Source organism: Oncorhynchus clarkii, chromosome 9, assembly GCF_045791955.1.
Source record: "Oncorhynchus clarkii lewisi isolate Uvic-CL-2024 chromosome 9, UVic_Ocla_1.0, whole genome shotgun sequence".
In the NCBI taxonomy this organism is placed as follows: Eukaryota; Metazoa; Chordata; class Actinopteri; order Salmoniformes; family Salmonidae; genus Oncorhynchus; species Oncorhynchus clarkii.
The window spans coordinates 59202911-59230627 of NC_092155.1; the positions used below are offsets into that span (position 1 = coordinate 59202911).

A 27717-nucleotide genomic window follows, 5' to 3' on the forward strand; every position below is an offset into this window, starting at 1 on the left:
GAATTACCAATGGTGATCCCTGGAATTGGATAAATTGGATTGGCATTTTAATATGGCTAAAAAAAATCTCCAAACATCTGGGAAATACAGGAAAATACAATCAGAATCCCCATTTTCAAATACACAACAAAAATACACCAAACATTCATAATGTGTGTAATATTTAATAGTACAGAGGTAACATTCTTGCACTAATATTTTTTCCATCAATACTTTGGTGCCTTACCCTGTCCTTTTTGTAATGCAAACATTTGTTTTCTGCATGCTTTATGCTGAATACACAAGTACAGAAGATTTGGTGATACATGAACGCACAACTTTAACATATACAACATGACTACTTCAATTAATAAAGCTGCATTTGCCATTCATTTTCCCATATTGCATAACTATGATCTGATAATGTTCATCTCAAGCCCAACCCACAGGGTCTGAAGTAACAAGAGGGACATTATTGCTACTTGTCGATAAGCAGTCACTGGTCCAGTGAATATAAGGGGGAGCCCAGCGACACCAGTTCAGCTTAAGAGAAAATACAGCGATGATTATTCTTCTGAGGTAGCAAATAAATTGGTTCCGATTGATTAAATGCTTTGACCTAAAAAATGAAAAAAGATAATTAAAAATGCTACGCTACTGAACACAATTGGTTTAACATGCAATAGTTGCATTCTGGCATGCAGCTTTTTTTGTTGTTGACATTGTACACTCAAAAGTCAAATGTGCCTGGATACATATCGCAATTACATAATGACATGTGTATTGTGTGTTTATTTGAATGGACACACAATATACACAGGAATGCTCATGCCTCATTTCATTGTGCCATGTGCCTTCCCCCCAACATCTGATCCATACACGACAGTACAAATCTTTCTGAAATGCTCCAAAGAAAATCAGGGACTGTGTGACACAAAATGTACAAAGGTGTTTCAATATAACAAAACAAATGGAGTGAGAATGATAAATAGGGGGAATGCGACAACACTGATATTATATGGGGTACAAATCAACACACTTGATTTTGATGTTAAAGGTAAAAACAAACCATGTTGAATTTAATCAGAATGAGGTTGTGGGTGCCATTTTGGCTCTCTCCCCTCAATCCTTGTTTAGCTTTGACTCCAGGAAGTCCTGGATCTTGTTGATCTTCTCCTCCTGTTGGTCTAGCAGATCGAGGATGATGCCCATCGGGGACTTTTTCATGCCCACTCCCTCCATCTTATTCTCCAGTCTGTTCTTCATGTTGCGCAGCCTCAGAGACGCATGAACCAGGATCACTATAGGGAAGAAAGGCAGGATTAGTTTCCTACCCATTCAGGATATGCTATCCTCAATGGAGATTCCCATGGTAACATGTTCCCATTCTGTCAGCTGGAAACATGTTGTAAAAGTGCACACGTGTGCCTTACTCTTATGCAGCTTCAACTGAGAAGGATAATTATTTTCCAGGTATGTTATGAAAAACAATTGACTAACGGGTTAAGGAGAGGCATCTTTACTTCCCTCGCCAGATGCTGACTGCATCATGTAAGCCAGTAAATGTAGTGGAGTCTATAGTACAGACAGTACATAGCAACCACATCGGCAGCCACAGGACAGCCCTCTTGGGATAGCCTGTGTTACATACTGACTGCCTCCTGTTTTTCCATCACAATGTTAGTTGTTGCCTGTACTTTTCTCAGAACCACCAATTGCCCTAAACATTGTGTTCTGTAATGTGTATTTCAGAATGTAGCAGTTTGTCTAGACCAGCACTTCACAACTCCAGTCTACTCCAACACCATACACTTTTGTTGTAGCTCCGGACAAACTCACCTGATTCAACTTAACGAGGTCTTGATGATTAGTTGAATAAGGTGTGCTCGTCCAGGGCTACAATTAAAATGTGTACTGGTTGGGGTACTCGAGGACTGGAATGTGGGAAACACTGGTCTAGGCTATTTCTTTTCAAAAGTGTCACATGCATTCTCCATATTGAACCCATACAATTAGAGAGTGTAGTTAAATAAAGGTTCAATAAAACATTTTTAAAAAACAATCTGTTTGCTCCATCTTCTGGGACTCATCCCCCATGTTTGCACCTACCCCAGGGTAGCCTGCCGCCCCATGAATGGTGGTTAGAGCGTTGGACTAGTAACCGGAAGGTTGGAAGTTCAAACCCCCAAGCTGACAAGGTACAAATCTGTCGTTCTGCCCCTGAACAGGCAGTTAACCCACTGCTCCTAGGCCATCATTGAAAATAAGAATTTGTTCTTAATTGACTTGCCTGGTTAAATAAAGGTAAAATAAATAAATTCATAGACGCTAACTGCTTTAGCATCTATTGACGATAGTATCTGCTGATCAGGGGACTGATGTTAAGAGCCCAGACTCTTGCTCTAAACATTAACACCCATCTCTTGCGTTGCGCGGCATGTATCTTTCATATCAGCAAGAATTTTCTTTTTACAAAAAAAAGGTTAAATTACTACACACCTTTATTGGGTTAGGGTTCCCACATGGCCATATTTCCATGTTACAGCACTTGTTTACAGAAAACGGAGTTTGTTAAAACAGTAACTGTGTATTTTGCATTTGTGAAATCATTTTGATGTGATATAAAAGTAGAGGTATTTATGTTTCTTGGCAATAATTTCTTTGCTGTCGAGTCTGAAAAAAAGATCTTAGAAATGTCTGTTTACAGTAGGGATGGGTGTTTAATGTTTTGATTATTCGAGTACTCATGATTTTTTGGGGAGTATATTTTTTAGAACACAAGGCCCACTATGGGAATTTTTTTTGCCCATTTATCTGTACTGGACAAAAATATAAATGCAACAATATAAAAGATTTTACTGAGTTACAGTTCATATAAGGAAATCAGTCAATTGAAATAAATTCATATGGTCCTCATCTATGTATTTCACAACTGGGAATACAGATATGAATCTGTTCGTCACAAATACCTTTAAAAACACAAAAAAAGAGTAGGGGCGTGAATCTGGTGCGACCATTTGCCTCATGCAGCGCGACACATTTCCTTCTCATAGAGTTGATCAGGCTGTTGATTGTGGACTGTGGAATGTTGTCCCACTTCTTTTCAATGGCTGAGCGAAGTTGCTGAATATTGATGGGAACTGGAACACGCTATCGTACACTTGGATCCAGAGCATCCCAAGCATGCTCAATGGTTGACATATCTGATGAGTATGCTTGTTGCATTCATATTTTTGTCCAGTGTATATTAAATCCATGTTTTGTATGAGATATGCCTCTTGCATGTGTGTGGGCGTGTTGCATTGAAATGAATAGTTCCTGCAAGGATGCTGGGAAGTGCTAGATGTGCGGCAGCTAAGATGGTGAGGGACAAAACATGGATTTCATATTTTTGAGGGGGTTCCGTTGATTTTTGTAGAACCACCTGCAACTGGAAACGGACATTTCTAAGATACTTCTTAGACCAAATCGAAAATGAAGAAAGTATCATCAAGGACAGGTTAGTTGAAAAATCTATGGTGGCAGTTTGTATGGGTCTTTCCTGTAACAGCCAGTAATGGACACCAAAAATCTTTGGTTATATCACATTATCTTGCATACAATATGTACCTAGTTTGCACCATATTCCAATGGAGTTACCATTGGAAAAGGCCTGGAAGCTAGGATAAATCTACATGCTAGTTACTGTGTGCATACTTGTGCATTGTGTGATTATCAGGATTCTGACCCTATGGGCTGAATTCCCAGACACAGATAAAGCCTAGTCTTGTACAAAGCTCTTAATCTGTGTCCAAAAAGCTGGTCCTATGAGTGTAGAATTTTTGAGACTCACACAGCAAGGGAAAAGTAATTCCGAAAATGAAGACCATCACTCCACCACACAGCGACAGCAGAAAGTAGCTCGTTCCCATAACAGCGATGACAAACAAAGTGGGGTTCTTCTTCTTGAAGTTCTTGATGAAATTCTTGTTCTCTCCTGCCCACACCGAGCACATGAAGACCAGAGAGACCACCGCACCGCCCAGAAACATGCCAAGAGGGTTCAGAAACCTACACAACAGAAGGGAAACACAGATTACACAACCTCTAAATCCACTCAAACGCTATACATGGCAATGCAAAACAACAATTGGGGCTCTAAAACAAAATACATGTAATGATGAGCACAACCTGGTGGCTGGAATAAGATGAACACCTTTACATTATTTATTTGTTTTTATCTGAGCCATTTTCTAAAATAATATAACTTTCAAGCTACTGTAGCTGCAATTTAGTAATTAGGACGCATACAAAGCTGTTCCTCAGGTATCTTATCAATTGTATTAATAGCATACTTTGACATGGATCAGTGTGTGGCTGAGATAAGGACCCAACAGCTGGGACAACTTGCAGCATCCACGTGTTGTCATTGTCTGGTCGACTCAAGAGACTATTAATAGAAAAGAAATGTGACAGGAAACTCATCGCTGTCAAATTTGACTGAGTTCAGTTTCGTACATGAGTACCTTTTTATATTTTGAGTACCATTTAAGTTAATGTCAAAAGAGAAAAAAGGTACTCAAGTACTCAAATGAAAATTAGACTATAAAGAAATTGGTTACTATTAGCCTAAGGCCTACACTACCTTGTAATTACTATGTTCATCATGGCTCCCATGATTCAAAAAAATGTCACACAGTTGCTGGCAGCTGATTCAGGAAAGGTGGTGCAATGACATTTGTTTTTAGCAGGCCAACTACAGTAGCTAATGCCAGACTCCATTCCAATTCCATGACATGACTGGATCTCTTATTTTGTCGTTGCTGTAATATGAAAAGGTATATAGGGACTGCGCATTGCTATGAATAAATGCCCACGACTGTCGCGTGGATCTGATGCAGGCTAATCTAATAAACTAGTTATCTAGCTAGCTATAGCAGCTGGGTAGATAATGCTAGGAAGCTCGCGCTGTCATGATGACTTACCCCACGATCAGGAAAACCACTATGGCCACGGCGAAATAATTGGTCTGATAGTATAACAAGTTGCTGATCACCCTGTTGTTCCATTTAGCTAAATCTCCGAAGTCGGGTTTTGCAAATCGATCAGCTCCTGGGAAGAAGTCATCCCATGGTCTAAGTGGTGCAAGCTCCATACTCGCCATCTCTGAGTTTCACTGCGCGAGTATTTTGACTGATCAGCTGATCAAACCAGTTCTCGTTCTTAGCAGTTCAGCTTCTCGCGAGAGTAGGACAAGCGCAGTAATGTTGATGTGAATCAAAATTACGTTGCGCTTCACCCTATTTTTTTTTAACAGTCTATGGCTTCACCTTATGCCGCGTTTAAAAAAAATGGGAACTCAGAAATCTCCGACTTCCAAGCATTAACAAACTCGGAAAAAACGAAATATCGTTTTAACGGTCATCCAACTCGGAATCTTGAGCATCTTTCTATAGCTCCGACCTGAATATCACTGACGTGATGATTTGACCTCGAGTCTTGAAAGCACCATTATAACTCAGTGTGCAAAATTTGAGCACATAATGCTAACGCAGGTTTGATTTTTGTGAATATACAGTACAGGCACTGGGGACATGGCAGCGTGAAAGTATGGCGGATGCTGAAGAGCCGTAAGTAACGTTACCAAAATAGATATTGTAGCTGACAGAAATATGCTGCTGTAAAACAAGCATTGAACCTTATTTTATTCTCTAATTTTTAGGGAGAAGAAAATAAGGAAAATAGAGGAGCTGACTGAGAAGTTAGTGACGAAATGCTTGAAACTGTCAGCAGTAGGTTTGAGTTGAGTTGCACAACTAGTTAGCTAGCCTGTTAGCATGGAGTGTGGAAATTCATTCATTCAACAATTTCAGTTTTGGAAATTGGCCCAATTCAAGTAGTTAGCGAGTTTACTATAACGCCCAGGCAAATATTAGCTAGGAATAATAGGCCTAGTCAAAGTGTACCAAATCTACCCTCGGCCAGAGGCTCTAGCTCTGCAATATCAAAAAAGACCAGTTAGTTATGGTAACGTTAGCTAGCCCTTGATCATGACTCTCAGTTCCACACAGATGAAAATCGGCTAACCGATAGGTAACTTATCTAGTTTACCAGCCTGGAGCATTACACATAAGAGTCAACTTTAGACGAAGGCGTATTCTGTATGCGGGAGTTTTGTTAAGAGGCCGACGCTCGCTCTGAACATTAACACGCAACGCTTGTCGTACGATTTTGGAAGCATAATGACCTTATCTTTCATATCAGTGAGAAATCATTTTCAGAAAACAAAAGGTTAAATTGATACACACCTGTTTATAGGGTTAGAGTACACACATGGCCAGGTCTCTATGTTACAGCGCCTGTTTATATTTATAAAATAGTCTGGCAGGATATTGACGTTTATGAATGGGGTTTTGCCAGACCCAACCAGGGATGTAGTGGAGGATAAACGACGTTACGCACATTTTTAATTTAGTTAATTATCGTGTACACACTTATTATTGGGTTCCCAGCATTGGTCAACACTCAAAGGCTTCTTGATCTGAGTTCTAATCGCGCCTACCTGTGCTAACGAGTAGATTCATGTATACTTATGGGGTGTGATACATGCCAGAATTAAGCCTCATGAAGCTACTGATACCTCTCACCAAGTCACCTAACGTCTTCCTAGCGCCATGAATTAACATATACTGTCAATGGAGACAAGTTTGTTTCTAAGGCGTCAAACCTCCGACGAGTTCACGACACGTACACGTCATGTGGACGTAGTGTTCACATTGCGTAACGTGTCGCTGACAAGTCATGTGTCAGTTTGCATGTAAGTTTGTTATGAATGATTTTACCACAAACAACTTAACGTCTACATGTGTTACGTGTTAGTTGAAGTCTCTGTTTAGTATAGCAATTTAGCTATACTAAACAGCATCATGATCAGCCAGACGAGGACTGGCCACCCCTCATAGCCTGGTTCCTCTCTAGGTTTCTTCCTAGGTTCTGGCCTTTTTCTAGGGAGTTTTTCCTAGCCACTGTGCATCTACACCTGCATTGCTTGCTGTTTGAGATTTTAGGCTGGGTTTCTGTACAGCACTTTATGACATCAGCTGATGTGAGAAGGGATTTATACATACATTTGATTGAACAGATAACATTTATTATTCAGGAGAATCCCATTGAATCAGGCAGTTGCGTTCTTACGCATATCCTTACTAAAAGGAACCGTAAATACCCCAGCCTGTTTTGATCACAGATCATGATGAAGCCTGAATATTTAAGCTCTTTGTCATATATTTAGCCCACAATTGCCTATGGATTTGATACACATGAAGACCTATATTTAATATGGAATTGACAAACAAAAGCCTGACTAGGATCCTGACTTTCCCCCACGTCATACGTCAAAAGTTGGAGGGTGGTTGGTAATGGAGGACATCAGGTGGATCCATGTCTGGGTGTTGGGCAGAACCCCTAGGTCCTGGAGAACAGGAGCAGAGTAAAGGGAACAGGGTAGGAGACAGACATAAACAAGCAAACACACAGGTTGAATGATTCAGGTATGTAAAAATAGTTATTTAATTATTTACTTTAAATGTTTGATTAGACATGGATTAATGTTAACGGCAGACAGAAAATAAAGGATACCTTTCTAATTGTTGATGTCAGTGGGGTTGGGAAGGGATGGTCCTTGGGAAAGGTAGAGAGATGAGTTGTGAGAGAAACTCCAGGGTGGTGTCATGACCACTGGAGTCATACACCTTAACACCTTAACAGTACCTATCTGGAAGTGGTGGTTATTTAACATGACCCAGTGGTTAGCCTTGAGATTGATTATTTGGAGAAACCCCTGGGCCAGTGTTGGTACTGCTAAACAGCACGGCGATGTCGCCCACCATGAGGCTGAAAATGCAAATAGTTATGAGATTTTTTATATTTCCTCTTAATGGATGTTGACCCCAGCTAGGAGCGAAAGAGCACCAAGCTCTCCCGGGTCTCGCCTTCTTCCAAGCCAAGTAATTTGCCCAGATGTCAAAGCACTTGGTTCCCTTGATCTTCTCAGGTGGTTCCCCTTTTTCTCATGCGCTCTGTCCATGTTCAGTCTCACCTTTATTGATAATAGAAATAAATGCAATTATATTTAATATTATTACAAATACATCTCTTATATATCTCTTGGAAGGCCAGAAAATAAATGAACAGTGGACAATTTTTACCTGGTCAAAAACCTCCACATCCTTCTCAGTCTGTGCCTGAAGGTGGTCTTTGAAGGAGTTTGAATTTGGTTCGACAACTTCCACCACATCAGGTGGAGTATCACTGACCTCAAAGTGCATTATACAAAAACAGCAAAAGAAAAACGTGAATCAAAAAAAGTATACTACAGTATGTGCAATAATGTTATATACAATTGTATTGTTTACATCAGTTAACTGCTGCGGCTTCCCTCCATATAGCAGGTGATAGAGTGAATAATGTGGAGACCTGGACACTGCTGTGTTGTGTGCAAAGATAATTACCTTCAGATTGTCTCAATGTCAACAGTAAAGAAGAGGTGAGCATCCTGGAGTCACCTCTTCACTGTTGATGTTGAGACTGGTGTTTTGCAAGTACTATTTAATGAAGCTGCCAGTTGAGGACTTGTGAGGTGTCTGTTTCTCAAACTAGACGCTCTATTGTACTTGTCCTCTTGCTCAGTTGTGCACCTGGGCCTCCCACTCCTCTTTCTATTCTGGTTAGAGCCAATTTGTGCTGTTCTGTGAAGGGAGTAGTACAGTGTTGTGACAGATCTTCAGTTTCTTGGCAATTTCTCGCATGGAATAGCCTTCATTTCTCAGAACAAGAATAGCCTGACAAGTTTCAGAAGAAAGTTATTTGTTTCTGGCCATTTTGTGCCTGTAATCGAACCCACAAATGCTGATGCTCCAGATACTCAACCCGTCTAAAGGTCAGTTTTATTGCTTCTTTAATCAGCACAAAATTTTCTGCTGTGCTAACATAATTGAAAAAGGGTTTTCGAATGATCAATTAGCCTTTTTTATAATGATAAACTTGGATTAGCGAACACAACGTGCCATTGGAACACAGGAGTGATGGTTGCTGGTACTGGGCCTCTGTACGCGTATGTAGATATTCCATACAAAAATCATCCGTTTCCAATAGTAATTTATAACATTAACAATGTCTACACTGTATTTTTGATCAATTTGATGTTATTTTAATGGGCACAAAAATTGCTTTTCTTTCAAAAACAAGGACATTTCTGTGACCCCAAACTTTTGAACGGTAGTGTACATTTACATTAGTGTGGATAAAGCAGTAGCCTATTCTACAACCTGTTAGGATACCGTTGTGATATTGTCAGGCATGATTTTAGGTCTTTGATCGTTGTTGCATGTTGTATCTCGTTTCCCTTCTTCAGTGAAAAGTAATTATCTCATTTACAATTAAATGAATCCATTAAATAAATAATGCTAGCACATACAATTACGTTATTGTACAATAACCTACTACGCTATCGACACAGTAAATAATATTGCCTATGTGCTTTCAACAGTACATTATCAGCAAAAAATACTTATTTTCAAATAGACCACATTTGCCTTAACACAGTAGACCTAAATATTTCCTAACGATATCACAACTTAAATATAGCCTACATCCTGCTCAGTTGGATCAAGGACATCTTGGTAATTATTTGTATCATCTCTAATAAGGAAACTGTCTCAGGCAGTCATTCAAATCGCTTCTGCCAATTGTAAAAAAACAAATTAATTAAAGTCTGTGTTGCCGCTTAGCTCTCAAATACTGTGCCAGTCTCACTCTATGAACGGTCACTGCTATCTGGATTCCTTGGGACGTCCTTACCCTGAACCCTAAGTTAACACTAAACTTAACCAATTAACATTTATACTTGATAGAGGTATTGTCATCCCAAGGATCCAGATTAGCAAAGCCCCTCTGGGAAAGTCTATGAACTGCTCTATTCGACTGAAGGGACATCCCAAGGAGTCTGAATAGCAACTATGAACTCCTGAAAGCCGTGGACACAACTCTTATTGGTTGTCTCATGTGGAACTGGTAACAACACAGTCTGTGATTGGCTAACAACATTTAGATCTGTATACAGCGAGATAAGATATCATACCATGCCATGAGTTGTTGAGGGAAAGACAGAATATCTATAGATTGGGCATCATAATTTCTAGGCCATTAGCGATAACAGGAAATACACAAGCCGTAGGCTACACTATAGTTCAAGGTGGCTATGTCGGAATGTCTGCTTGCACGGGGAAAATTGTACATTTCTAACATTTATGGTTGAGATTTAATTAATATAAATATAAACTATGCACATTGTCTTTCATTAACATGCGATGCAGGTGTCACGCAGACGTTAGTAAGGCGTTATCATGTCAGGTGGTACGGTTGCCTAGACTTATATATGTTCCTTATCACCCCCCATAAATGCTCGTTATGTTCACCTGCTCCCTCGGATTTACCTGGTTAGCAGCACTTTCATTCACCACTCTGTCCAATGGGAAACTCCGCCCACGACATAGGCTGAGACATGAAATGAACTACCTCAGCCCAGACCTAAAGTGGCAAGTGTCAGAGAGACTGCAGGAATTTTTTTGAAATCCCTCGACTCCTTCCGTGTCAATAGACATCCCCCCAAACCACCCTCCTGACTCTCTGAGAATGATTGTACAGCTGTTAAAGAGTCGCTGATATTTCAGTCTGACTCTAGCAATCTCAAAGTACTTAAAAGTCCTTGAATTTGACTTGCCACTGTTTGTATGAAACCTGAATATTTTTGATTATGGAAATATACACTGCTCAAAAAAAATAAAGGGAACACTAAAATAACACATCCTAGATCTGAATGAATGACATATTCTTATTAAATAGTTTTTTCTTTACATAGTTGAATGTGCTGACAACAAAATCACACAAATTATAAATGGAAATCAAATTTATCAACCCATGGAGGTCTGGATTTGGATTCACACTCAAAATTAAAGTGGAAAACCACACTACAGGCTGACCCAACTTTGATGTAATGTCCTTAAAACAAGTCAAAATGAGGCTCAGTAGTGTGTGTGGCCTCCACGTGCCTGTATGACCTCCCTACAATGCCTGGACATGCTCCTGATGAGGTGACGGATGGTCTCCTGAGGGATCTCCTCCCAGACCTGGACTAAAGCATCCGCCAACTCCTGGACAGTCTGTGGTGCAACGTGGCGTTGGTGGATGGAGCGAGATATGATGTCCCAGATGTGCTCAATTGGATTCAGGTCTGGGGAACGGGCGGGCCAGTCCATAGCATCAATGCCTTCCTCTTGCAGGAACTGCTAACACACTCCAGCCACATGAGGTCTAGCATTGTCTTGCATTAGGAGGAACCCAGGTCCAACCGCACCAGCATATGGTCTCACAAGGGGTCTGAGGATCTCATCTCAGTACCTAATGGCAGTCAGGCTACCTCTGGCAAGCACATGGAGGGCTGTGCCCCCCCCAATGAAATGCCACCCCACACCATGACTGACCCACCGCCAAACCGGTCATGCTGGAGGATGTTGCAGGCAGCAGAACGTTCTCCACGGCGTCTCCAGACTGTCACGTCTGTCACATGTGCTCAGTGTGAACCTGATTTCATCTGTGAAGAGCACAGGGCGCCAGTGGCGAATTTGCCAATCTTGGTGTTCTCTGGCAAATGCCAAACGTCCTGCACGGTGTTGGGCTGTAAGCACAACCCCCACCTGTGGAGGTCGGGCCCTCATACCACCCTCATGGAGTCTGTTTCTGACCGTTTGAGCAGACACATGCACATTTGTGGCCTGCTGGAGGTCATTTTGCAGGGCTCTGGCAGTGCTCCTCCTGCTCCTCCTTGCACAAAGGCAGAGGTAGCTGTCCTGCTGCTGGGTTGTTGCCCTCCTACGGCCTCCTCCACGTCTCCTGATGTACTGGCCTGTCTCCTGGCAGCGCCTCCATGCTCTGGACACTACGCTGACAGACACAGCAAACCTTCTTGCCACAGCTCACATTGATGTGCATCCTGGATGAGCTGCACTACCTGAGCCACTTGGGTTGTAGACTCCGTCTCATGCTACCACTAGAGTGAAAGCACCGCCAGCATTCAAAAGTGACCAAAACATCAGCCAGGAAGCATAGGAACTGAGAAGTGGTCTGTGGTTATCACCTGCAGAACCACTCCTTTATTGGGGGTGTCTTGCTAATTGCCTATAATTTCCACCTGTTGTCTATTCCATTTGCACAACAGCATGTGAAATGTATTGTCAATCAGTGTTGCTTCCTAAGTGGACAGTTTGATTTCACAGAAGTGTGATTGACTTGGAGTTACATTGTGTTGTTTAAGTGTTCTCTTTATTTTTTTTGAGCAGTGTATTTCACAGCAGTTTAGATGGTATAATTATTCTCTACACTATGCTTGCTTTGTTTGTCACACAAACTGATAATATTAGAATTTTAGCAACCAGGAAATGGAGGAGCAAATTCTGCTTAGTACACCTTTTAAAACAGCGTTGGGATTGTAGTTCACATGAGCCAGTCATGGGAAACGCTAACCGCTGAGAACTGTAGTAGGGATAATGCAGAATGCCACCTATAGTTTTGGAGAGCTATTATGGTAGCCAGCTAGTTTCCATTAGCTAGTTAGCAGCAGCAACATCTGCTGCCAATGATGAAATCTGCAGCCTGAATTTTCACACATGATAATCGAAAAATTGATTAGGTACTAGCTAGCTAGTTATACTAGGGAAATCATCATGATGTTAATGTACACAGACCTGTGTCTACCTATCTAGCTATCTCATTTTGACTCATCAAACTTGTAAAGGTTTGAATGATTTCTCATTGATATGTGCAGAAGAGCACCGTGTGTTCTCTGTGTGCAGAATGGCTGTAGATGGAGACAGTAGAGACTGGGATGGCCGATGGAACCATGTGAAGAAGTTCCTTGAGAGAGCCGGCCCATTCACTCATCCTGACTTTGAGCCAAGCATTGAGGTAAGGAAGAAATAACAAATAGATAACTAATAACATTTCCTTTATTTAGGGGATAGAGATAATCATTCACCAAACCAACTCTTTTATGCTCTCAGTCCCTTGGGTTCTTATTGGAGACATGCAAGATCCTGGTCATTGGAGCTGGAGGACCTGGGTGTGAGCTGCTCAAAAATCTGGTATGAGAGTTTATGTCCAGCATCCAGGTGCAAATGCATGCAAGCCTTTTGTTTCTTTGTCTGTTTCTGCACATCAAGAGGTATCTTAAAGTGGAACCGACAGCGTTTGGACTACTTTGCATATGACATTCCCAGTTTATGCTTCAAAACCAACTTAATAAGAAGTTTTTAAAAAATAGGTTAGATTTGAATCAAAATTCCATGACTTATAATAACACATTGTTGGCAGAATACAGTTGAAATCGGAAGTTTACATTCACCTTAGCCAAATACATTTAAACTCAGTTTTTCACAATTCCTGACATCTATTTCCTGAAGTGCACCAGTTCCTCCTGCAGCAAAGAGTCCCCACAACATGAAGCTGCCACCCCCGTGCTTCATGGTTGAGATGGTGTTCTTCGGCTTGCAAGCCTCCCCTTTCTTCCTCCAAACATAACAATGGTCTTTATGGCCAAACAGTTATTTTTGTTTCATCAGACCAGAGGACATTTCTCCAAAAAGTACGATATTTGTCCCCATGTGCAGTTGCAAACCGTAGTCTGGCTTTTTTTATGGCGGTTTTGGAGCAGTGGCTTCTTCCTTGCTGAGCGGCCTTTCAAGTTATGCCGATATAGGACTCGTTTTACTGTGGGTATAGATACTTTTGTACCTGAATCCTCCAGCATCTTAACAAGGTCCTTTGCTGTTGTTCTGGGATTGATTTGCAATTTTCGCACGAAAGTACGTTCATCTCTAGGAGAAAGAACGCGTCTCCTTCCTGAGCGGTATGACGGCTCCGTGGTCCCATGGTGTTTATACTTGCATACTATTGTTTGTACAGAGGAACGTGGTACCTTCAGGCATTTAGAAATTGCTCCCAAGGATGAACCAGACTTGTGGAGGTCTACACATTTTTTTCTGAGGTCTTGGCTGACTTCTTTTGATTTTCCCATGATGTCAAGCAAAGAGGCACTGAGTACACCTCCAATTGACTCCAAATGATTTCAATTAGCCTATCAGAAGCTTCTTGGATTTTTCGAAGCTGTTTAAAGGCACAGTCAACTTAGTGTATGTAAACTTCTGACCCACTGGAATTGGGACACAGTCAATTACAAGTTAAATAATCTGTCTGTAAACAATTGTTGGAAAAATTACTTGCACAAAGTAGATATCCTAACCGACTTGCCAAAACTATAGTTTGTTAACAAGAAATTTGTGTAGTAAAAAAAAAACAGGTTCTAATGACTCCAACCTAAGTGTATGTAAACTTCTGACTTCAACTGTATATGGAAGGAGTTCAATGCATTATTAATATAATTCACAAATACATTTCCTGGTAGTCCAAAAAATATTGCTATCAGTTTGTAAATCAGATGTTCTGGCCCATTTTTTGCTGCCTCCACCCATTGGATGCACTGTTTCAGTTTAAATGGCTCAATATTTTGACAAAATGGACGACTGTAACTAAGGCTTGGAATGTCAATACAATCAAACTATCAAGGGCAATGATCAAAAGTCAGTCATAACGTGGCAAATTGGCTAGCGCACGTGTCAAACACAAGCGAATATAAATGAGTCAAATTGAATAATCTACTTTATGAAATTACAGCCTGATGCGCTTGCTTGTTTACAGCGCATAGCGGATGGGAAAGTTTACAGACAGACATGCCTAGCTAGGTAGGCTACTAAAATGTTGCAGTCTGGCTTTGGTTTTTAAGGCTTGACAGTGAGTACGTTTACATGTACACTAGTAATTTGATATTAACCCGATTCTGGCAGAAGGCAGAGTATGGCATTAGTAAACACCTAACTCTGCTTGCCTTAATCAGTGTAAAGTCATAATCGAAGTAAGCATATGCCGATTAACAACTGGTTTTCTAAGCAATCTTTCTAATTACTAAAACATGTAAACAGCATAATCGGCGTTCCAGCGTTGTATTTGATTTGCGCATGTGCCAGCTCAATCTTATGCACGAGTGAAGTGAGCTCTGAAAAACGTAATAGTTTTTACATACAAAAGGTATATGTCCAAAATCAGAATCAAGAAATATTCGCAAAAATAACATTGTCACTGTGGTAGAACGTTACTTTTTATTTGCGGATTTCTGTATTTATCGAAAGTTCCATCAGTAGCCTGATTTCAGATGTGTCCATGTAAACAGGATAATTAGGGAAATCATTCTTCTTGCAAAGCATGTCAACTTTTTAAACAAACTATTATATTGCCGTGACTATCCACAATAATCGCAGTAGGCTAGGTTGGCTACTGACTACAATACATGTGTATGTCACCATACAGCAATGCTGTATTCAACTGCACCCGTGATCCATGCAGTGCAAAAAAAATGAAAAACATGTTTTAAGTTTAAATGTTACTATTTATTGCTACGTTTTTGTTATTTAGAGTTAAGTACTTTTTTGATTAGGGTCGCAGCATATTATGCATAGCAGCAAAGGCTGTACAAATATGATTTATATTTTTTTGTTTTAATATGTAACAATTCTGTATACAGTATTCTATGTACATAAGTGGACATTTTATAAAGGGACATTTTTTTCTGATAAAACAATGGCCCGTTTGCGTCCCAGTTTAACGTTTTTTTTATTTGTTGTAAAAATAAGTAGGCTATATCTGACCCGCAAATTCGTAGTTTATTTCAAAATGTCCCGTGCACTGATTGAGTTTGACACCCTTGGGCTAGCGTATTTATTTAGCAAGCTAAAAACACAGGGCCCAACGTTAGTTAGCTAGCTAGCTGCTAGGAGGATATCATGTCATTGAACGAGTGTGTCAGTGACCGACTTTTTCCCCTGATCGTGTGGCTACAGCTAGAGATGCAGCTGTCATTTGGTTAGCTAGCAAGAAATGTGAATTGCTTTGCTAGCTCGCTATGCTGAACTTGAACGACTGTTATCCACAGTTACTATATCTCTTAGTTGTGATCAAATGTATTTGGCATTGATCAAATGAGCGGGTAGGCAGGGAAGTTCCTATTCAGTTTTCAAAACATGGGTTGTGACAAGCATGCATTAGCAGGTAAGCTGCAGAAGGACGAGCAGGCTACTATTCCCCATCGTTTATCAGTGCAATTTTGACGGGCAAATTGCTGAAAAAGTTTGAGAATGTTTATCTAACGTTAATATTCCTCGCTCTGCCTAGCATTAGTTGTTGATGTGCATAGGGAGGGAGAGAGTCTACCTTTTCATTGTTATTTGATCAATAGGACTGTCAAGTTCTCAAATGTTAAGAGGACTCCTGTGGTTTTTACGTATTTGCAGAAATCTATTCAGATGGATTTTTGGCAAATGCTTTCTAATGATCTACTGCCTGTTAACACACCGTCCAGTTCAAAGTGAATAATGGCAGGCCCATGTGGCAAATGGCTTATTTGAAAATAGACCTACAGTAGCTCTGATTGGCTATAGAATGGTCTGGACAAGACATGATTTTATTAGGTTTTATTGACTGCAGTGTCTATTAATTGTCCAAAAGCACGGCGGCTTTCCCACTCTATATTGCTATTGAATTCTCACATGTCCCTTACTATACGTCATTCCCAAACATTCTATGCATTTATGAAAATAATCATAGCTTGTCAGAAAAAAGTAAAAGGCCTCATATTATTCCTGGGGGTGTATATGAATACAATTTCATGTTGCTAAATGCTGTCAGTTCCACTTTAATGTTTGGTTTTGCCTTGTTCTAGGCCCTGTCAGGTTTTCGTCACATTCATGTTGTTGACATGGATACCATTGATATCTCCAATCTCAACAGGCAGTTCCTTTTCAGGTTTGGCTTGCCATTTTCCCACCTTCTCCTATGTCCATTAATCTATTACTTTATGATGGATACCAACCTTAGTGTGTTCACAGTTGATAGAAAAAAATCTACTGAATGAAAGAGTCTTAAGAGTTTACTGTTAAACACACACATCTCGTCTGTATACCCTGTTTAGGACCAAAGATGTTGGACGGCCAAAAGCAGATGTGGCTGCTGACTTTGTCAATGGTCGCGTCCCTGGATGTCAAGTCGTCCCGTGTCCTTTGCAACTGACGTGATGAATACCGGCATGTAGGATTACCCCATACAAATGATTGCATTACAAAGCTTGAGCATGTGAACATTTGTAGAAGTATCTTCTATCATTTATTTTTCTTAAATAGTATCCTGCTCAGACATTTCAACAAAATCCAAGACTTTGATGAATCTTTCTACAGACGTAAGTGCAAACTTTGTGTACATTATGGAGTTTTCTAAAAATCTTTTGTACCTACGGTGCATTCGGAAAGTATTCAGACCCCTTTACCTTTTCAACATTTTGTTACTTTACAGCCCTATTCTAAAATTGATTCAATAAATACTTTCCCTCAATCTACACACAATACTTCATAATGACAAAGTGAAAACTGTTTTTTAGAAATGTTTGCAAAATTAATAAACGGAAATACCTTGTTTAAATAGTAGTCAGACGCTTTGCTATGAGACTCAAAATTGAGCTCAGCTACATCCTGTTGCCATTGATCATCCTTGAGATGTAGATGTTTCTACAACTTGATTGGGGTACAACTGTGGTAAATTCAATTGATTGGACATGATTTGAAAAGGCACTTAACATTGCATGTCAGAGTAAAAACCAAGCCATGAGGTCGAAGTACTTGTCTGTAGTGCTCCGAGATAGGATTGTGTCAATGCACAGATCTGGGGAAGGACACAAAAACATCTCTGCAGGATTGAAGGTCCCAAAGAACACAGTGCATTCATTCTTAAATGGAAGAAGTTTGGAACCACCAAGACCTGTCCTAGAGCTGGCCTCCCGGCCAAACTGAGCAATTGGGGGAGAAGGGCCTTGCTCAGGAAGGTGACCAAGAACCCGATGGTCACTCTGAAGGAGCTCCAGAGTTCCTCTGTGGAGATGGGAGAACCTTCCAGAAGGACAACCATGTCTGCAGCACTCCATCAATCAGGCTTTTTCTGGTATAGTAGCCAGACGTAAAAGGCACATGACAGCCTGCTTGGAGTTTGCCAAAAGGCACCTAAAGACTCTCAGACCAAGATAAACAAGATTCTCTGGTCTGATGAAACCAAAACCTTTTTGAGAGCCCTCAGGACCTCTGATTGGGGCGAAGGTTTACCTTCTAACAGGACTATGATACTAAGCACGCAGCCAAGTCAACGCAGGAGTTGCTTCAGGACAAGTCTCTGAATGTTCTTGAGTGGCCCAGCCTGGACTTCGATCAAACATCTCCGGAGAGACCTGAAAATGGCTGTGCAGCGACGCTCCCCACCCAACATGACAGAGCTTGAAAAATACAGGTGTGCCAAGCTTGTAACGTCATACCCAAGAAGACTTGAGGCTGTAATCGCTGCCAAAGGTACTGAGTAATGGGTCTGAATACTTATGTTATTGTGATATTTCAGTTTTTTATTTTGAATAACTTTTTTACAAATTGTTTTTGCTTTGTCATTATGTGGTATTGTGTGTAGATTGATGAAAAAAACAAACCATTTAATCAATTTTAGAATAAGGTTGTAACATAACAAAATGTGGAAAAGGCAAGGGGTCTGAATGCTTTCTGAAGACACTGTAAAATAATGGCTCTGACACACATTTTCTTCTCAAATTTGTAGAATTCCATATTATTGTTTGTGGATTAGATTCCATCATCGCCAGGCGTTGGATGAATGGCATGCTGGTATGTCTTAATATAAACAATATGCTATTTGGACTGTGTGTATATGTCAGGGTTTTTTCTGGATTTAAAAGGGGTTTAGGGGTTGGCATGGCAGGTGGCGTGGCAATGGGCACGGTCGGCACAGCTGGATTTGAGACATTTTTTTAGAGGTCCCCAGCTTTGCGGTGTAAGCACATTTCCTGCAATTCTTCAAATTTCTCCATGGAGCTGAGAGAAATTGTTTTAATGCAAATTTCTGCAATTCTACATATTTTGCTGACTGTCAAGATTTTATTTTGGTGATAACAGAATATATACTGTGGGTTAGAGGTCGACCGATTAATCGGAATGGCCAATTTTAATTAGGGCCAAATTCAAGTTTTCATAACAATCGGGAATCTGTATTTTTGGACACCGATATTTTTTATTTTTTTTTACATCTTTATTGAATCTTTTATTTAACTAGGCAAGTCAGTTAAGAACACATTCTTATTTTCAATGACGGCCTAGAAACGGTGGGTTAACTGCCTCGTTCAGGGGCAGAACGACAGATTTTCACATTGTCAGCTCGGGGGATCCAATCTTGCAACCTTACAGTTAACTAGTCTAACGCAATAACGACCTGCCTCTCTCTCGTTGCAGTCCACAAGGAGACCACCTTTTACGCAAATGCAGTAAGCCAAGGTAAGTTGCTAGCTAGCATTAAACGTATCTTGTAAAAAACAATCAATCATAATCATTAGTTAACTACACATAGTTGATCATATTACTAGATATTATCTAGCGTGTCATGTGTTGCGTATAATCTGACTGAGCATACAAATATCTAAGTATCTGACTGAGTGGTGGTAGGCAGAATCAGGCGCGTAAACATTCATTCAAACAGCACTTTCGTGCGTTTTGCCAGCAGCTCTTCGTTGTGCGTCAATCATTGCGCTGTTCATGACTTCAAACATATCAACTCCCGAGATGAGGCTGGTGTAACCGAAGTGAAATGGCTGGCTAGTTATAGCGCGCTAATTATGTTTCAAACGTCAATCACTCACTCTGAGCCTTGGCGTGGTTGTTTCCCTTGCTCTGCATGGGTAACGCTGCTTCGAGGGTGGCTGTTGTCGATGTGTTCCTGGTTCAAGCCCAGGGAGGAGCGAGGAGAGGGACGGAAGCTATACTGTTACACTGGCAATACTAAAGTGCGTATAAGAACATCCAATAGTCAAAGGTTAATGTAATACAAATGGTATAGAGAGAAATAGTCCTATAATAACTACAACCTAAAACTTCTTACCTGGGAATATTGAAGACTCATGTTAAAAGGAACCACCAGCTTTCATATGTCCTCATGTTCTGAGCAAGGAACTTAAACGTTAGCTTTCTTACATGGCAAATATTGCACTTTTAATTTCTCCATCACTTTGTTTTTACATTATTTAAACCAAATTGAACATGTTTCATTATTTATTTGAGGCTAAATTGATTTTATTGATGTATTATATTAAGTTAAAATAAGTGTTCCTTCAGTATTGTTGTAATTGTCATTATTACAAATAAATTTAAAAAATTGGCCGATTTTAATCGGTATCGGCTTTTTTGGTCCTCCAATAATCGGTATCGGCGTTGATAAATCCTAATCGGTCGACCTCTACTGTAGGTCCATTTATCTTTTAGACCCGATTTATATCTGGTTTTATTCATTTAAGTTCAGTGTTTTTCCATCCAGATTTTAATATATTAATAAAAAAAAATGTTTAGATTTAGGCGTCCCGAAAAAACGCTTAGGGAGCCCGCCCAAGGATTTCAATGGCAGAAAAATCCCTGTATGTAAAATGTCAGTTCTAACTAATTGAAGACCCCATTTACAGATATCTCTCCTGAGTTATGAGTATGGTGTTCTGGACCCCAGTTCCATCATTCCCCTCATTGACGGTGGGACGGAGGGTTTCAAAGGCAATGCTCGGGTCATTCTGCCTGGCATGACCGCATGCATCGACTGCACCCTGGAGCTCTATCCACCACAGGTGCTCCAAGTTCTCTCAGACCTGCCAATTTTTTTGTGTACTACTTCAGTAGCCCACTTCTATGTTAAGTTGGACAGTGATTTGTGTTCTGCAGCCATTTTCTGTTATCAGTGACACAAAATTAACTTGTGTGTATGTGTGTTGTATAGCCTAATTTGATGTATTCTTTTGGTCCATAGATTAATTTCCCCATGTGCACCATTGCGTCTATGCCGCGGTTGCCAGAGCACTGCGTTGAATATGTCAGAATGCTACAGTGGCCCAAAGACAAGCCTTTTGGAGGTACAACCATGAATAACACTACTCTATTCATTGTCACATTACCTCTTGATTGCAATCAAAAAGGTCAGAAAATAATTATGCTGTATCGCCCGTTATAATTCCTCCATAACACTATCATAAAGATTGTCATAGTCATAATACCTCCACAGCTGATATAATAGGTAGTCAAATCTTTTTTCTTTTTGACCCTTTTATCGCCCCAATTTCGTGGTATCCAATTGGTAGTTACAGTCTTGTCTCATCGCTGCAACTCCCGTACGAACTCGGGAGAGGCGAAGGCTGAGAACACAACCCAGCCTCTTGACACAATGCCCAGTTTACCCGGAAGCCAGCCGCACCAATGTGTTGGAGGAAACATCATACACCTGGCAATTGTGTCAGCGTGCACTGCGCACAACCCGCCACAGGAGTCGCTACTGCGCGATGGGACAAGGACATCCCTGCCGGCCAAACACTCCCCTAACCCGGACGATGCTGGGCCAATTATGCTCCGCCTTATGGGTCTCCCGGTCACAGGCCGGCTGCGACGTCATGGCCGGCTGGACTCGATCCCAGAATCTGTAGTGGCACAGCTAGCACTGTGATGCAGTGCCTTAGACCACTGTGCCACTCGAGACACCCTGTAATATGACTATCTGACGGGACAGTTTGCAATACAACATTGTTTTTTGGCCGTTTCTGCCCTTGCTGATTGCTTTAGGAAAGAGCAGTAACAGCCAGGAATTATTATTTTTTTTTTCCAAGGGAGTAGATCAGCTTTAATATGGCAGATATATTGTGGCTTCTACCATCATTTCCAATCCCCCATATATACTGAACAAATAAAAGATCCCAGAAATTATCCATATGCACAAAAAGCTTATTTCTCTCAAATTCTGTGCACAAATGTAGTTACATCCCTGTTAGTGAGCATTTCTCCTTTGCCAAGATAATATCTCAAGAAGCTGATTAAACAGCATGATCATTACACAGGTGTACCTTGTGCTGGGGGACAATAAAAGGCCACTTTAAAATGTTCAGTTTTGTCACACGACACAATGCCACATGTTTCAAGTTTTGAGGGAGTGTGCAATTGGCATGCTGACTGCAGGAATGTCCACCAGAGCTGTTGCCAGAGAATTTCTTGTTCATTTCTCACAACCGCTGACCACGTGTAACCATTCCATGACCTCGTCTGGCTTCTTCACCTGCGGGATTGTCTGAGACCAGCCACCCAGATAGCTGATGAAACTGAGGAGTATTTCCTTCTGTAATAAAGCCCTTATGTGGGGAAACACTAATTCTGATTGGGTGGTCCTGGCTCCCTAGTGGGATGCCCCCTTAGGCCCTTAACCATAGATTAGGTCCTAATTCATGTGTTTTAATTGACTGATTTCCTTATATGAACTGTAACTCAGTAAAATCATTAATTGTTGCATGTTGCGTTTAAGTAATAAGGCACAAGGGGGTGTGGTATATGGCCAATATACCATGGCTAAGCTCTGTTCATGTGCGCAACGCAGAGTGCCTGGATACAGCCCTTAGCCGTGGTATGTTGGCCATATACCACAAACACCTGAGGTGCCTTATTGCTAATATAACCTGGTTACCAACGTAATTAGAGCAGTAAAAATAAATGTTTTGTCATACCCGTGGTATACTGATATATCACGGCTGTCAGCGAATCAGCATTCAGGGCTCAAATTACACAGTTTATAATTATATTTTGTGTGTGTGTACACACATACATACATACATACATACATACATACATACCCACCCACCCGTAAAACATCAGTCTCACACCCACCCACCCGTAAAACATCAGTCTCAATGTCAACAGTGAAGAGGCGACTCCGCGATTCTGGCCTTCTAGGCAGAGTTGCAAAAACAAAAGCCATATTTCAGACTGGCCAATAAAAAATTAAGATGGGCAAAAGAACACAGACACTAGACAGAGGAACTCTGCCTAGAAGGCCAGCATCCCGGAGTCTTCTCTTCACTGTTGACGTTGAGACTGGTGTTTTGAGGGTACTATTTAATGAAGCTGATAATGGGCCTCTGTACGCCTATGTAGATATTCCATCAAAAAAACAGCCGTTTCCAGCTACAATACATTCACAACATTAACAATGTCTACACTGTATTTCTGATCAATTTAATGTTATTTAAATGGACAACAAAAATGAGATTTTCTTTCAAAAACAAGGACATTTCTAAGTGACTTGTGTGTGTGTGTGTGTATATATCTATAACCCTACCTCATTGGAGTAAACTAAATATATATTTGTTATATTGTTATTTTCCCATAAACCTACCTAATTAGAGTAAATTAATGGACAACAATACAGCTTATACATGCTATGTACATTTGCTGGACAGTATGTTTTACATTTAGTTATCTTTTTGTTTGTTTTTAGTCCCAGCCTTCAGCTACCCTCAACCTCTCCCACCCACCCCTCCCCAAACTGGTATTGCACAATGTGCCATTTGGTGGTCATAATTCCTTCATAACACTATCATAAAGATCAACATAATACCCATTTCTAACAGATAATGGCAGCTAATGACAGTCCGGCTCTTGTCTGTCCCTCAGATGGTGTTGGTTTGGATGGGGATAACCCTGAGCACATCCATTGGGTGTTCCAGAGGGCCCAGGAGAGAGCTGTTGACTACAGCATCACAGGAGTCACATACAGACTCACACAAGGTGAGGAGAACCACACTGTAACACCCTGTCCTGGAGATGATAAAACTCATGTTTTACCAGCTTTCAGCCATACATTCTGTATAGGACAAACAATTTGCTATCAATTCCATTTTCAATTAGAATTTAAAAATGTTTTTTAATTTAAGTTGTATTGACACCAACAAGTACAAGTATTGGTTGCTGAAATCTGAACAGTGGAGTTAAAGATTTATTTTGACATGGTTTTGCCTCAGGTGTCGTGAAAAGGATCATCCCTGCTGTGGCGTCAACTAATGCTTTAATAGCTGGTAGGAAACCCTTAATGACTGTCATTGGGTTTTATCTTGAAGAATCCTAAAGTAAAGTGTAACATATATTTCACCGTTTGTGTTGCTTTGCAGCTGCCTGCTCCACTGAAGTTTTTAAAATAGCTTCAAGGTTAGTACCATGACTCATCCCTTTTTCACATGATGGACTCACTGGAGAGTAGGTCAATTCCATACTAGGTATCATTCATATTACCTTTCTCTGACTTTGCAGCACTTATATTCCACTGAATAATTATCTGGTATTTAATATTGTGGACGGACTGTACACCTACACCTTTGAGGCAGAGCGAAAGGTTAGTCGTGTTTTTGATGTAACCAGATGAGAGTCCTTAATGGATATATATTTGCCCATTTTATTTAGGAGAACTGTATTAATGTAACTGACGGTGCTATTGACACACAAGGCTATAAGGGTATGGTGTGGTTTCAGGCTACTTGTGCCTTCATGCTCTTGTTTGGTCTGACAGGTGAACTGCTCAGCTTGTAGCCAGGTGCCCCAGGATCTACAGTTCCCACCCTCTGCCAAGCTACAGGAGGTCCTGGAGTACTTGACAGAGAACGCCTCCCTGTGAGTACATCTCCTAGTAACCAGATCGACTGATATTGATGTCTGCCAGGTCTTCACACAGAAGAGGCTGTTTTTTATGGTTACTGAAGTGTAAATGTGAAGTTGTCATTGTTAACTTTAAAAAGTTATTGTTTTCCAGACAAATGAAATCCCCAGCCATCACAGCAACCCTGGACGGGAAAAATAAGACACTGTATTTACAGACTATAGCTTCAATTGAAGAAAGAACTAGACCAAACCTTTGCAAAACCTTGAAAGGTAAGATGCGTGCATTGCGTGTGTGTGGTAGATCATATAAAGCTATGTGTTTATTTCGGCCATCTTGTAAATGTAATGTTGTGTTGTTGCAGAACTGGGATTGTCCGATGGACAGGAACTAGCAGTGGCGGATGTCACCACACCTCAGACTGTCCTCTTCAAGTTGAAACTCACCTCTTAAAGGGCTAGTGCAGTCATAAATGTGATTTTCTTATGTTTTATCTATTTTTCCACACTGAGGTTGGAATAATTCTGTGAAATTGTGAAAATGATGATAATACCCTTTTAGTGTAAGCGTTGTTTGAAAAGAACGCCTGAAATTTCAGGTAATTTTGCATGGGTGGAGTTTTGGCCTGCCTGGCGACATTACCGGGCGGTGTTAATAGACCAATAACAGAAAGTTCCAAACCTCTGCCAATAACAGCTAGTTTTGTTTCTTTTTTACCATTGTTTTCAATTAAAATCACAGTAAGGTACTTACTTAATTGTTACCCAGAAATAATTTGATATTGAGATAAAAAACGACTGCATTGGACCTTTTTTAAATGCAGAATCTGTCGACATTTGACAACCTTTGGGGAGAAAGTAGCAAGTGATACAGCGTGGCATGGTTTTAATATATTTTAGTCTGATAATGTATATAAGATCATTTTCTCTGTGTATTGGCCCATTGTGGGAGGTAGCTGATGGCCATCAACCTTCTATATCACTATATGTGGAATCAGTCTGTGAAAATGTTTCTTAATGTTTTACTCCTAAATGTTTGCTCCAAATGTCTGTCTTCTTTCCCTCACTCAAAAGAGCAGTAGTTTATATAGGGTACCAGTCAAAAGTTTGGACACACCTACTCATTCTAGGGTTTTTGTTTGTTTATTATTATTTATTTTTTCTACATTGTAGAATAACAGTAAAGAAATCAAAACTATGAAATAACACACATGGAATCATGTAGTAAAAAAAAAACAACCAAAAGTGTTAAAACACATCAAAATATATTTTAGGTTCTTCAAAGTAGCCATCCTTTGCCTTGATGACAGCTTTGCAACCAGCTTCACATGGAATGCTTTTCCAACAGTCTTGAAGGAGTTCCAACATATGCTGAGCACTTCTTGGCTGCTTTTCCTTCACGCTGCGGTCCAACTCATCCCAAACCATCTCAGTTGGGTTGAGTTTGGGTGATTGTGAAGGCTATGTCATCTGATGCAGCACCCCATCACTCTCCTTCTTGGTCAAAGTGTGTTTGGGTCATTGTCCTGTTGAAAAACAAATGATAGTCCCACTAAGCGCAAACCAGATGGGATGGTGTATCGCTGTAGAATGCTTTGGTAGCCTTGCTTGGTTAAGTTTCTTGGCCCAAGCAAGTCTCTTCTTATTGGTGTCCTTTAGTAGTGGTTTCTTTGCAGCAATTTGGCCATGAAGGCTGGATTCACACAGTCTCCTTTGAACAGTTGATGTTGAGATGTGTGAACTCTGAAGCATTTATTTGGGCTGCAATTTCTGAGGCTGGTAACTCTAATGAACTTATCCTCTGCAGCAGAGGTAACTCTGGGTCTTCCATTCCTGTGGCGGTTCTCATGAGAGCCAGTTTCATCTGCACTTGAAGAAACTTTCAAAGTTCTTAACATTTTTCAGATCACTGACCTACATGTCTTAAAGTAATGATGGACTGCCGTTTCTCTTTGCTAATTTGAGCTGTTCTTGCCATAATATGTACTTGGTATTTTACCAAATAGGGCTGTCTTCTGTATACCACCCCTACCATGTCACAACACAACTGATTGCCTCAAACACATCAAGAAGGAAAGAAATTACACAAATTAACATTTAACAAGGCACACCTGTTAATTGAAATGCATTCCAGATGACTACCTCATGAAGCTGGTTGAGAGAATGCCAAGAGTTTGCAAAGATTTAATCAAGGCAAAGGGTGGCTACTTTGAAGAATCTGAAATATATTTTGATTTGTTTACCACTTTTGGTTACTAAATGATTCGTAATGTTATTTCATAGTTTTGATGTCTTCACTATTATTCTACAATGTAGAAAATAGGAAAAAATAAATGAGTAGGTGTGTCCAAACGTTTAGCTGGTACTGTTTGTAATTATGACAAACTGTGCTGCAATAAAGTGTTTTGTTAATGAAAGTTGTCGCAAAGAGGGTTTCCTTCGTCTGCACTAGATCGACGCTATACACCTAACACACCACTGACATAGCATGATTTGATTAGAGGTGGTTTCACCAACCCAAATTCATTTAACTTTTTAGGATATTGATCATTAGATTTTTTTTTTTGTATATGGTTTAGTAGTTCCTGGACTCTATGGCTAAACTTCCTAGTCATATACTGTAGCCCAGATTTCAATTAAATAAATTGTAAATGGGGCATTTTGTAGTCGACTTAAAGAAATGACGAGTTGACACCTATTTTACTAAGCACAATAGGAGGACTAGTACCATGGTCTGCACATGGGGTTAGCGGCTGTAAAATACTTCAGTGGTGCGTTCAGGTTTGCTACATACAGAGTTTGTTTCCCAAGTTTCTAAATCATACTAAACTATCTTTGGTATAGTGTCACCATAATATTTGAATTGAGGAAGTGTGATCATAATCATTAGGATATTTCATGTCCTAAATGTCCGCAGATGTAAAATAAATGGTGCACTTGAGAACAGTGGGTTAAGTGCCTTGTTTAGGGGCAGAACGACAGGTTTTTACCTTGTCAGCTCGGGGATTCGATCTTGCAACCTATCCGTTATTCGTCTAATGTTCTAACCACTAGGTGGTTAGAT

At 40.4% G+C, this 27717-nt stretch overlaps 2 protein-coding genes across 2 annotated transcripts; one reads left to right on the forward strand and one right to left on the reverse strand.

Annotated features, from left to right (window-relative positions):
• Positions 1-148: 148 nt before the first annotated feature.
• On the reverse strand, positions 149-5183 carry LOC139416639 (PRA1 family protein 3-like). The gene is made up of 3 exons (XM_071165558.1): positions 4944-5183; positions 3812-4029; positions 149-1280 (listed from the first exon to the last, which is right to left on the reverse strand). Exons 1-3 carry the CDS (start codon positions 5120-5122, stop codon positions 1102-1104), a joined length of 576 nt encoding a protein of 191 aa, XP_071021659.1. The 5' UTR covers positions 5123-5183; the 3' UTR covers positions 149-1101.
• A 163-nt stretch (positions 5184-5346) lies between these two features.
• Positions 5347-25851, forward strand: LOC139416640 (NEDD8-activating enzyme E1 catalytic subunit-like). The gene is made up of 17 exons (XM_071165559.1): positions 5347-5588; positions 5681-5719; positions 12867-12978; positions 13074-13154; positions 16841-16923; positions 17090-17170; positions 17310-17353; positions 18763-18827; positions 20666-20821; positions 21001-21103; positions 23679-23792; positions 24026-24079; positions 24173-24209; positions 24312-24393; positions 24568-24668; positions 24808-24926; positions 25019-25851. Exons 1-17 carry the CDS (start codon positions 5569-5571, stop codon positions 25105-25107), a joined length of 1380 nt encoding a protein of 459 aa, XP_071021660.1. The 5' UTR covers positions 5347-5568; the 3' UTR covers positions 25108-25851.
• Positions 25852-27717: the final 1866 nt, after the last annotated feature.

What these genes read in the sequence shown, in the direction of transcription:
- LOC139416640 (XM_071165559.1), top strand. Translation starts at nt 5,569, where the DNA reads ATGGCGGATGCTGAAGAGCC. An exon ending in GTGAGCTGCTCAAAAATCTG is followed by an intron (nt 13,155 to 16,840) that starts GTATGAGAGTTT and finishes GCCTTGTTCTAG; the next exon opens with GCCCTGTCAGGTTTTCGTCA. An exon ending in TTGACAGAGAACGCCTCCCT is followed by an intron (nt 24,669 to 24,807) that starts GTGAGTACATCT and finishes ATTGTTTTCCAG; the next exon opens with ACAAATGAAATCCCCAGCCA.
- LOC139416639 (XM_071165558.1), bottom strand. Translation starts at nt 5,122, where the DNA reads ATGGCGAGTATGGAGCTTGCACCACTTAGACCATGGGATGACTTCTTC. An exon ending in GTGGTTTTCCTGATCGTGGG is followed by an intron (nt 4,030 to 4,943) that starts GTAAGTCATCAT and finishes TCTGTTGTGTAG; the next exon opens with GTTTCTGAACCCTCTTGGCA. An exon ending in AATTACTTTTCCCTTGCTGT is followed by an intron (nt 1,281 to 3,811) that starts GTGAGTCTCAAA and finishes TCTTCCCTATAG; the next exon opens with TGATCCTGGTTCATGCGTCT.